The sequence below is a fragment of the Hyperolius riggenbachi genome, chromosome 4, assembly GCF_040937935.1.
Source record: "Hyperolius riggenbachi isolate aHypRig1 chromosome 4, aHypRig1.pri, whole genome shotgun sequence".
NCBI lineage: Eukaryota > Metazoa > Chordata > Amphibia > Anura > Hyperoliidae > Hyperolius > Hyperolius riggenbachi.
In genome coordinates this window covers 333,795,490-333,808,224 of record NC_090649.1, presented here as the reverse complement: position 1 = coordinate 333,808,224, position 12,735 = coordinate 333,795,490, and the positions used below count along the sequence as shown (strand labels likewise).

General features: G+C 42.5%; 1 protein-coding gene across 5 annotated transcripts in view; it reads left to right on the top strand.

Annotated features, from left to right (window-relative positions):
* Nucleotides 1–12,735, top strand: part of ERMARD (ER membrane associated RNA degradation) — a 153,615-nt gene that overhangs the window by 18,173 nt on the left and 122,707 nt on the right. For 4 of the 5 annotated variants that reach the window (XM_068231840.1, XM_068231841.1, XM_068231838.1 and 1 more), the window contains exon 3: nt 6,767–6,906. The exons of the other annotated variant lie outside the window; for it this stretch is intronic. In XM_068231840.1, the coding sequence (XP_068087941.1) occupies nt 6,767–6,906 (140 nt within the window). The remainder of the gene's footprint in view (nt 1–6,766; nt 6,907–12,735) is intronic. 5 annotated transcript variants of the gene reach the window in all.

The following is a 12,735-nucleotide window of genomic DNA, read 5'->3' as shown; positions in this document are numbered from 1 at the left end:
CCCTGTATTTGGTTCCATCCATCTTCTGACCAGCTTCCCTGTCCCTGCTGAAGAGAAGCACCCCCAGAGCATGACGCTGCCACCACCATATTTGACAGTGGGGATGGTGTGTTCAGAGTGAGGTGGTCAAAAAGTTCCATTTTGGTCTCATCTGACCAGAGCACCTTCTTCCACATGTTTGCTGTGTCCTCCACATGGCTTGTGGCAAACTGCAAACAGGACTTCTTATGCTTTTCTGCATCTAGCAGTGCCAAATAGAAGAAATCATTCAGCATAGAGAGGCTCCCTATGCTGAATGATTTCTTCTATTTGGCACTGCTATTGGCCTGATGAAGCGGGCTGAGACCCGTGAAACGCATTGCTTGTGCTAATAATAAAAATCTTTTGTATTTATTACTGAGATTTTTGTCATTGAGGTAAGCCACCTCATATTTTCTATTGTTTTTAAGCTGATTTTAGATGCTTTTATCATATCAGGGCGCCTCTTTCCCTTGTTGTTGCTAAGTATACCCCCGAACACACCTTGTCCGAGGGGTGGCGATAGACCACTAGTAGAGTCCCCACAGTGGGCCTAATCCGCCATTTTTCCAAAAGAGGTGGAGTTGGGTTTATTGTCTCCACCTGCTTCCTGTGGTTGGTTGCCCCCTGCAACCTCCCTTTGTGAGTAGTGCTTTTATTTACCTGCCTCCATTACGTTTATTGACATATTGCACTACTGGGCTCCCGTCTTTTGTCTCCTTTTTCTACAGGGTCTGCATTTTTCTACAGGGTGCCGAAGCACCCCTGCTACAATTGCTTATCCCTGACCTGTCTGGTGTGTTCTTTGGACTTCATGGTGTTGTTGCTCCCAATATTCTCTTCGACAACCTCTGAGGCCGTCACAGAGCAGCTGTATTTGTACTGACATTAGATTACATACAGGTGCACTTTATTTAGTCATTAGCACTCATCAGGCAATGTCTATGGGCAACTGACTGCACTCAGACCAAAGGGGGCTGAATAATTACGCACACCCCACTTTGCAGTTATTTGTTTGTTAAAAATGTTTGGAATCCTGTATGATTTTCGTTCCTCTTCTCTCGTGTATACCCCTTTGTATTGGTCTTTCACGTGGAATTCCAATAAAATTAACTCATGGCAGTAATATGACAAAATGTGGAAAACTTCAAGGGGGCCGAATACTTTTGCAAACCGCTGTATGTCTGTTGCTCAGTGTAAAAATTACAAACAAAAATAAAATAAAAAGTTGATCTTATTTGTGCTACCTTTGCTGTGTTGGTATATGGCTGGTGAAGTGCTTCACTTTATAAAGACAAGACTTGTAGCAGTCACGAAATAATTATACCCACAGGAAAGACATAAAAGGTAGGGACCAGCAGAGCTTCAGTTTAGTAATTTTATTGCAGTCTTGATGCATTGATTACTAAATGGCTCATGAAAGACTTAATACTGTTTCTTGGTGTAGATGCAGTTTTGACAGTGCATAAGCTTACCGCTTATGCACTCCAGGCTGTACAGTGGGAAATCCAACATGTTTTCATACCAGCAATGTTATTCATAAACTGTGACCTGAGTGCTATAGGTGAGTAGATTCATTTTTGGAGTTGTCTGAGCTGACATGCAGTTTATATAAACATTCAGGCGGTAATCAAATATAAACAAACTTGGTTGTTGATATACTAAATGTGGCAAATGGGGATGTCTTAGAAAGATGTGACATCAGCAGAACAGCAAGTCAAACAGAAAGATGTTTACTGATCAGTTTATGGCTAATTATAAGATGGGCAATTTCAATGTGACTATTTCCTTTGTCAGAGTTTACCTCGGTCACACCAATGTAAACTGAGCAGTTTTTCTTTGTGGGACACAGAAAATAACAAAGGCTGTTAGTGTTGGTAAGTATAGATTCAGATTTTGGAGTGGGGAGAGTTGCACTACCCCTTGTTTGTCACACCTCTCACAGCTTGCATATACATTTTCCAGCATCCAAGGCTACAATCTATATGCCATCCAGCTGAGAGCAGTTTAGCAAGAGAAACGGGGGTGCACGTATACACAATATAAAATCGTTTTCCAAAATGCATTGGCATTATCCTGTCGATGGTCAGCTGGGCGGATGATAAAGCCGAAAGAAGGCTCACCCTGCTTCCGCTGAAACTCCTGTAGCAACTCGGGTGGGATTTGGGGCCCAGCTGTTGCCAGCCCAAATCCTAACTAATGGTGTTAAAGTAGAAGGCAAAATCCTAGCATTGAGCAAGTGCTCTCATAGTCTCAAGCCATTAGGAGGGGGTCGATAGCCCCCTGGAGAGCTGAGACTCTGCAGTCTTCTGTGAAACACACAGGGCCGGCCCTAGACTTTTTGCCGCCTGAGGCAATCTTTGGGGAAATCGCCGCCCCCCCCCCAAGCCGTGGGTGGGGGGCCGCCGAGCTGGAGGGGGGTAGCGGGCAGGAAGGGGGTATTGGGCAGAGCGGCGGGGAGGGGGGTCGGACCCCCCTCCCTCGCCTGGGTCCCCCAATCTGCACTCCCCCTCCAGCTTTTAAAGTTAAGTAGCAGCGTATGAATAGGAGCGAGCGGGCGGGGATGACTCCCCTCTTCCGCGTTCCAGCATGCGTTCCACTGTCGTCACTTCCTGCAATGCCATCCACTTACAATACAGGGGGCGGCATTGCAGGAAATGATGAGTGGAACGCACGCTGGAACGCGGAAGAGGTGAGTCATCCCCGCCCACTCGCTCTTATTCATACGCTGCTACTTAACTTTAAAAGCTGAAGGGGGAGTGCAGGTCGGGGGCCCAGGCGAGGGAGGGAGAGTCCAACCCCCCTCGCTGCCGATGTACCCAATACCCCCTTTCTGCCCGCTACCCCCTCCAGCTCAGGCGCCCCCCCCCCCACACCCACGGACGGGCGGGTGCCGCCTCCCCAGAAGTGCCGCCTGAGCCATTTGTTTCACCCCGCCTCATGGGCGGACCGGCTCTGGAAACACAGTTATATAAATTATTTGTGTCATTTCCACTGACTAGGATTAACCAGTAGTAAGTGTAAGAAGTAAGAGCTCCTGTTTTAAGTATATATAGGGAGTGCAGAATTATTAGGCAAATTAGTATTTTGAGCACATCATCCTCTTTATGCATGTTGTCTTACTCCAAGCTGTATAGGCTCGAAAGCCTACTACCAATTAAGCATATTAGGTGATGTGCATCTCTGTAATGAAAAGGGGTGTGGTCTAATGACATCAACACCCTATATCAGGTGTGCATAATTATTAGGCAACTTCCTTTCCTTTGGCAAAATGGGTCAAAAGAAGGACTTGACAGGCTCAGAAAAGTCAAAAATAGTGAGATATCTTGCAGAGGGATGCAGCACTCTTAAAATTGCAAAGCTTCTGAAGCGTGATCATCGAACAATCAAGTGTTTCATTCAAAATAGTCAACAGGGTCGCAAGAAGCATGTGGAAAAACCAAGGCGCAAAATAACTGCCCATGAACTGAGAAAAGTCAAGCGTGCAGCTGCCAAGATGCCACTTGCCACCAGTTTCGCCATATTTCAGAGCTGCAACATCACTGGAGTGCCCAAAAAAGGTGTGCAATACTCAGAGACATGGCCAAGGTAAGAAAGGCTGAAATACGACCACCACTGAACAAGACACACAAGCTGAAACGTCAAGAAATATCTCAAGACTGATTTTTCTAAGGTTTTATGGACTGATGAAATGAGAGTGAGTCTTGATGGGCCAGATGGATGGGCCCGTGGCTGGATTGGTAAAGGGCAGAGAGCTCCAGTCCGACTCAGACGCCAGCAAGGTGGAGGTGGAGTACTGGTTTGGGCTGGTATCATCAAAGATGAGCTTGTGGGGCCTTTTCGGGTTGAGGATGGAGTCAAGCTCAACTCCCCAGTCCTACTGCCAGTTTCTGGAAGACACCTTCTTCAAGCAGTGGTACAGGAAGAAGTCTGCATCCTTCAAAAAAACATGATTTTCATGCAGGACAATGCTCCATCACACGCGTACTCCACAGAGTGGCTAGCAAGAAAGGGTATAAAAGAAGAAAAACTAATGACATGGCCTCCTTGTTCACCTGATCTGAACCCCATTGAGATCCTGTGGTCCATCATAAAATGTGAGACTTACAAGGAGGGAAAACAGTACACCTCTCTGAACAGTGTCTGGGCGGCTGTGGTTGCTGCTGCACGCAATGTTGATGGTGAACAGATCAAAACACTGACAGAATCCATGGATGGCAGGCTTTTGAGTGTCCTTGCAAAGAAAGGTGGCTATATTGGTCACTGATTTGTTTTTGTTTTGTTTTTGAATGTCAGAAATGTATATTTGTGAATGTTGAGATGTTATATTGGTTTCACTGGTAAAAATAAATAATTGAAATGGGTATATATTTGTTTTTTGTTAAGTTGCCAAATAATTATGCATAGTAATAGTCACCTGCACACACAGATATCCCCCTAAAATAGCTAAAACTAAAAACAAACTAAAAACTACTTTCAAAAATATTCAGCTTTGATATTGAGTTTTTTGGGTTCATTGAGAACATGGTTGTTGTTCAATAATAAAATTATTCCTCAAAAATACAACTTGCCTAATAATTCTGCACTCCCCCTCCAGCTTTTAAAGTTAAGTAGCAGCGTATGAATAGGAGCGAGCGGGCGGGGATGACTCCCCTCTTCCGCGTTCCAGCATGCGTTCCACTGTCGTCACTTCCTGCAATGCCATCCACTTACAATACAGGGGGCGGCATTGCAGGAAATGATGAGAGTGGAACGCACGCTGGAACGCGGAAGAGGTGAGTCATCCCCGCCCACTCGCTCTTATTCATACGCTGCTACTTAACTTTAAAAGCTGAAGGGGGAGTGCAGGTCGGGGGCCCAGGCGAGGGAGGGAGAGTCCAACCCCCCTCGCTGCCGATGTACCCAATACCCCCTTTCTGCCCGCTACCCCCTCCAGCTCAGGCGCCCCCCCCCCCCCCCCCACACCCACGGACGGGCGGGTGCCGCCTCCCCAGAAGTGCCGCCTGAGCCATTTGTTTCACCCCGCCTCATGGGCGGACCGGCTCTGGAAACACAGTTATATAAATTATTTGTGTCATTTCCACTGACTAGGATTAACCAGTAGTAAGTGTAAGAAGTAAGAGCTCCTGTTTTAAGTATATATAGGGAGTGCAGAATTATTAGGCAAATTAGTATTTTGAGCACATCATCCTCTTTATGCATGTTGTCTTACTCCAAGCTGTATAGGCTCGAAAGCCTACTACCAATTAAGCATATTAGGTGATGTGCATCTCTGTAATGAAAAGGGGTGTGGTCTAATGACATCAACACCCTATATCAGGTGTGCATAATTATTAGGCAACTTCCTTTCCTTTGGCAAAATGGGTCAAAAGAAGGACTTGACAGGCTCAGAAAAGTCAAAAATAGTGAGATATCTTGCAGAGGGATGCAGCACTCTTAAAATTGCAAAGCTTCTGAAGCGTGATCATCGAACAATCAAGTGTTTCATTCAAAATAGTCAACAGGGTCGCAAGAAGCATGTGGAAAAACCAAGGCGCAAAATAACTGCCCATGAACTGAGAAAAGTCAAGCGTGCAGCTGCCAAGATGCCACTTGCCACCAGTTTCGCCATATTTCAGAGCTGCAACATCACTGGAGTGCCCAAAAAAGGTGTGCAATACTCAGAGACATGGCCAAGGTAAGAAAGGCTGAAATACGACCACCACTGAACAAGACACACAAGCTGAAACGTCAAGAAATATCTCAAGACTGATTTTTCTAAGGTTTTATGGACTGATGAAATGAGAGTGAGTCTTGATGGGCCAGATGGATGGGCCCGTGGCTGGATTGGTAAAGGGCAGAGAGCTCCAGTCCGACTCAGACGCCAGCAAGGTGGAGGTGGAGTACTGGTTTGGGCTGGTATCATCAAAGATGAGCTTGTGGGGCCTTTTCGGGTTGAGGATGGAGTCAAGCTCAACTCCCCAGTCCTACTGCCAGTTTCTGGAAGACACCTTCTTCAAGCAGTGGTACAGGAAGAAGTCTGCATCCTTCAAAAAAACATGATTTTCATGCAGGACAATGCTCCATCACACGCGTACTCCACAGAGTGGCTAGCAAGAAAGGGTATAAAAGAAGAAAAACTAATGACATGGCCTCCTTGTTCACCTGATCTGAACCCCATTGAGATCCTGTGGTCCATCATAAAATGTGAGACTTACAAGGAGGGAAAACAGTACACCTCTCTGAACAGTGTCTGGGCGGCTGTGGTTGCTGCTGCACGCAATGTTGATGGTGAACAGATCAAAACACTGACAGAATCCATGGATGGCAGGCTTTTGAGTGTCCTTGCAAAGAAAGGTGGCTATATTGGTCACTGATTTGTTTTTGTTTTGTTTTTGAATGTCAGAAATGTATATTTGTGAATGTTGAGATGTTATATTGGTTTCACTGGTAAAAATAAATAATTGAAATGGGTATATATTTGTTTTTTGTTAAGTTGCCAAATAATTATGCATAGTAATAGTCACCTGCACACACAGATATCCCTCTAAAATAGCTAAAACTAAAAACAAACTAAAAACTACTTTCAAAAATATTCAGCTTTGATATTGAGTTTTTTGGGTTCATTGAGAACATGGTTGTTGTTCAATAATAAAATTATTCCTCAAAAATACAACTTGCCTAATAATTCTGCACTCCCTGTATGTATGTTGTGTGCAGTATATTAAATCTATCTCCTGATCTATATTATTTTAAACTTGGTGCACAGATCAAAGGCTGGATTATGCTGAAAGTGTCAGGCAACTGGGACCTCTCTGTGAAGCCGTTCATTCATATTTCTTGTCAATGCCAAATGAAAAGTATGAAGAAGCATTTACAGTGTTCTTCCAGTGGACTAATAACAGTAAGGTACGAGGGAAATATAAATGCACTGCTTAACTGCTTTAGAAACTTTTTTCCAACATGCTGTTCAGATGTGCAGAAATGTATTTCAGAGCACAACTTTTAATTCAACAAATAGGCATTGTTAAAAGAACTAAATATCTTAGAATTTGTTTTTTTTTCTTTTAAAGGAGTTCTTTCGCGAATGAAGAAAAAAATAAAAAGTGGTTTATGCATAAACTAGTAAACATCCTTCTAAAATAGTGTAAAAAGTTTTTTTTTGAAAATGGTTTCATCAATGCAACATGTAATGTAAACCGTGATGGATGATGGACTGGGAGGCTAATCCATTTGTTAGAGGTGATTTTTTTTTTTTTTTTACTTTCATTTCACAACCATAACTCCTGCCTACCAGGTTTTCAGTGGTATAATTCACTGCTAGCAAGAATCGCAGCCGCTATAACGGCTGAGCTCCGCTGAGCTTCTCAATATGTGTTTACATTGTTGCTAAGCAACCAGACAGCAGGAGCAGGGAGTCTTTGTACAAAGAGTCATAAGCTGCTGGGAGAATCAGACAGAATCAGTCCCATCTACACCATATGATTCTTTGTCAGTTTCGATTTGATTTGATTCATTGATTCGATTTGATTCAATCTGACATGTCCGATTCATGATTTGATTCAGTTCGATTCAAATTGAATCAAATCATGAATCGGATATGTCAGATTGAATCGAATCAGTGAATCAGATCAAATTGAATCGAAACTGACAAAGAATCATATAATGTAGATGGGACTGATTCTGTCTGATTCTCCCAGCAGCTTATGACTCTTTGTACAAAGACTCCCTGCTCCTGCTGTCTGGTTGCTTAGCAACAATGTAAACACATATTGAGGAGCTCAACGGAGCTCAGCCTTTATAGCTATAACAGCGATTCCTGCTGGCAGTGGATTATACCACTGAAAACTAGGTACGCAGAAGTTATGGTTGTGAAATGAAAGTAAAAAATACAAAACACCCCTAACAAATGGATTAGCCTCCCATCCGTCACTGTTTTTTTTTTTAAAGATAGTTTTTTATTGGTATTTTATGTTATTACAACAAAGCCGAAACAGTCGGCTTAGAACAGCTTATACAGATACACATAGCATAACATAACAGCTGCAGCAGAGCAGAGCTACCCCCCCATGTTAGGATTGCAGGAAGGAGTCTGAGCTTGGTAGAGATGAGTCCTGAAAAGAAGAAGAAACCCTCAACTGAAGTCAATCTCATTAGCTGCTAACCAGCGGAACCAGATTTTCTCGAATTTTTTGTTGGCTCCTCTTTTTTCGTATACCTCTCTGAGGATAAGGAGTTCTTTGTTAACATAAGTGTGCCAGTCAGAGATTGAGGGTGGTTTAGATTGATTCCAATGGAGAATAATACGTTTTTTGGCATAAAAGAGGAGACTGCGATATAGAATTTGTTTAGGGACAGCCTTAATGTGGTCATTGATTACCCCCAATATAAAATGTTTAGGGTTGGGGGGGACATAGGCCCTTGGGAATAATTTGTGAATCCATTGGCCCATCTCTGACCAGAAGCATGATAGGCTGGGACAGGACCACAGTACGTGCATAAAGCTTGCATCCAGCATTCCGCATCTGGCACAGGAGGAGGGGGCTTGAGCATTGTAGTAGCGGAGTTTGGCCGGGGAAATGTATGCCCTGTGGAGAAGCTTAAGTGCTATCATTTTATTCCTGGCAGAGATACAGTAGCTGAACGTACTCTGAACAGTTTGGTCCCATTCGGGCAGTTCTAGGTCCGGGATGTCAGTTTTCCATTTGTCATAAAGCTTAGACATGGAGGGGGAGGAGACAGGGAGAATGGTTTTGTATAGAACAGATAAGGCCTTTGGGAGCTCTTTGAGGGCCGTCTTATGTTCTAGTGGGAAGGTGGAGACCAGCATTGGGGGATCAGAGGTTGGGAATTGGGCATGAAAGGCGTGGCGTAGCTGAAGGTACCTGAAGAAGTATTTGTTTGTGAGTTGGTATTGAGACTTGAGTTGGTCAAAAGTTAATAGCTGGTTATGTTCTAACAGATCTTTGAGTCTATAGATACCTCTGTTAGCCCAAACCGAGGGGTCAGGTATTGAGGCAAAATGAGGGAGGGAAGTATTGTTCCAGAGGGGCAGATACGGGGACACCTGTCCCGGGGAGGACTGGAATTTTTTGACTGCGTCCCAGACTAGGATTACAGTTTTCATGGAGTGTGTAAGCTTGGGGGAGCATTTGGTACCTCTGTAGGGTAAACTAGCGAGAGCCGTGTGTGAGCCCAGGACTGCCGCCTCGAGAGCTGTGGCGGGGTTGTCCAGAGAGCGGGAGAACCACCACCTGGCAGTTACTAGTATTGCAGCCCAGTAGTAAAACTTAAATACCGGAAGGCCTATCCCACCCGCCTCCTTTGGCAGCTGCAGGGTTTTAAGTGCAATTCTAGGGGTTTTGGCATCCCAAAGGCAGGATATAACAGAGGTATCTATCCGTCACTGTTTACATTACATGTTGTATTAATTAAACCATTCATTTAAAAAAAAAAAAAAAATTTTTTACACTATTTCAGAAGGATGTTTAACCACTTTGTCCTCCTTGACGTATAAAAACGTCAAGGAGGACAGGCGCGCTCCCGCGGCCGATCGCGCGCGTGCACGCGCTCTCCCGGCCGCGGAGTCGGTAGCCACGGAATCAATGTATCGGGCTGGGGAGCCCGATCATTGATTCCTCTCCCCCGCTGAAAAAGCGACAGCTTCTCTCGGAAGCTTCGCTCTTTCTGAAGCTGTGTCCCTCTAAGCGTACATTGTACGCTTAGAGTGACGTCATGTAAAAAAAATCGAGATTGCCATCTTGTGGCCAAAAAGTAAAACTACAAGCAAATACCCAAAAACATTACACTACACCAATATTTCCCCAAATAAAACACTTTTATATCCCACCCTCCCAAAAATGCCCACATAAAATGTTTAATAAAAAAAAACAAAAAAAAATTACTATATAAAAAAAAAAAAAAATATTTACCTAAGGGTCTAAACTTTTTAAATATCTATGTAAAGATGAAATATTTCTCTCTATTTTTTTTTTATAAGCTTGTAAATAGTGATGTATGCAAAACGGAAAAAATGCTCTTTTATTTCCAAATAAAATATTGTCGCGATACATTGTGATAGGGACATAATTTAAATGGTGAAATAACCGTGACAAATGGGCAATAACAATACGTGGGTTTTAATTATGGAGGCATGTATTATTTTAAAACTATAATGGCCGAAAACTGACAAATAATGAATTTTTTCATTTTTTTTCTTATTCTTCCTGTTAAAATGCATTTACAGTAAATTGGCTCTTAGCAAAATGTACCCCCCAAAGAAAGCCTAATTGGTGGTGGAAAAAACAAGATATAGATCAGTTCATTGTGATTAGTAGTGATAAAGTTATAGGCTAATGAATGGGAGGTGAACATTGCTCGGATGCATAAGCTGAAAACGACTGAGATGTTAAGTGGTTAATAGTGTATCCATAAACCACTTTTTATTTTTTTCCTCATTCGCGAAAGAACTCCTTTAAAGCATGAAATAGGGTGGACTTTCCTGTGTGTATATTGCCCATATAGATACACTTCATAACATACCGGTATGTGTTCTTATCACACTAAATTATATGGCAATTGCAGTCTTCTCTTGTCACTGTGTCCCCTAAAATCAAAACAATGCAAGAAACGGAGAGGTACTATCAGGACTTTTTTATGACAATTTTCTGAGTAAAAAATAATATATATACAGATCTATGTATAGTTAATATTTTCCTCCATTTTCAGTCAAAATTTATCCTCAAATGAGTACATGTTTGGAGATGTAACTGAAATGCTGTTCTAGTGAGTAGATTTTGATACATTATAGTCTTTGATTTATACACTTTCCATGTATTCCACTCCTGATCCCAGGTCTCTGTGTATTATCTCCAGGCAAGTTCCAGTTAGTAATATAACAGGCTTGCAAAAAAAAAAAAAAAAAATAAAAAAAAAAAAAAATATATATATATATATATATATATATATATATATCCCTTTTGATGTTGCATGTGTAGCTGTCTGTTCCAACATCTTTAAATTCACAAAAATATGCGGTTAGGAAAAGGGTGGGCACTCCGTGGTTCGCGTTTACAAATGTCAATGTGCAGACATGTATAAGAAACCCAAAATTTTAAACGCGCACACTTGTCTCAAAGGCACAAGGGTCAAAGTCTCACAGTTCCGCTGTACAGATAGTCTCCACAGGGATCCACTCGTAATCGCAGCAGACTGTCCCTTTGATCTTTGTCCCCGGACAATCACATCCATATGCAACAAAAACAGAGCAAATAGCGTAAAACCGTGACTACTAAAACATTTTCAAAAGGAAAATCCGGACGTGTATATACTAAAAGCCACACACACTGACTAACTGACGCTTAAAGAGGAACTCCAGTGAAAATAATGTAATAAAGTGCTTCATTTTTACAATAATTATGTATAAATGATTTAGGCAGTGTTTGCCCATTGTAAAATCTTATAAATCCTTGATTTACATTCTGACATTTATTACATGGTGACATTTTTACTGTTGGCAGGTTATGTAGCTACTGCATGCTTTTTTTTAGCAGTTGGAAACAGCTGTAAACAGCTATTTCCCACAATGCAACAAGGTTCACAGACAGGAAACTGCCAGAAGTACCATGGTCCTCAGAGTTTCTTGTGGGAGGGGTTTCACCACAATATCAGTCATACAGCACCCCCTGATGGTCTGTTTGCGAAAAGGAATAGATTTCTCATTTAAAAGGGGGTATCAGCTACTGATGGGGATAAAGTTCAATTATTGGTCATAGTTTCTCTTTAACCCTACATTCAATAGGGACACACAAGCTCTGGTATTTCAGATTAAAGGTAGCAGTCAGTAGACAAGCCCACATAAATGAATGCAACAGAGTAACTTTGCTCACAGCACACAAACAAAACATGTATACACTCAATCTAACAACTGAATATGATTTGGAAAAAGAAAACACTTATGATCCTTACTATTACAGTTAACACGTTTTCTGTGATTATGGCTAAATATAGTCTTATCCTTATTATTCTATGCTTACATACCAACATTATTGCAGCTCTGTAGTTGATGCTTGCAGAAAATACCCGTTTGGTGTTAGGGCAAATTGCTTCAATTGATTCTACATGGTTTGAGCTGGTTGCACATGACATAACTCATTAGATTGTCCCATTTGCCCATACCCTTATCTTCCCATCCCCAGTTCCCCATTCACCCACACAGCTTATTTTCCTGATGTTACCCCTCTATCAGACAAGGACTGGCATCTTTTTAGGCTGGAAATCGCATAATGCTTGCAAAATCACTAGTGTTTTGCAAAGTGATTTTCTCACGATTGTTCGCTGTACAGGAAAGGGATTTTGGAGGGATTGCATTTTGCGATTCTATAAAATTGAAGCGCAATCGCTGCAAAATTGCTAAAGAATGCTGCATGCAGCGCGTTTGTTATTTCAGCAAATCGGTAATCGCTGCTGATCGCTAAGTGTGAACACTGCCATACCCTTTACATTACAGTGGCGCTTTTCAAAATGCTAGCTATTGCAAGTGATTGAAAGTGCTGATAAAATCGCTAGTACAACGCTCCAGTGTGAATGAGGCCTTACTGCAGTCCGTTGTCATGTTTAAAGGAGTTATCAACTAAAATAAGAAAAATGAGCTTTACTCACCTGGGGCTTTCTCCAGCCCCTAGCAGCCGACTGTCCCACGCCGACCGGTCTGCTCCCTGCCACCGAGCCTGTCTCCGT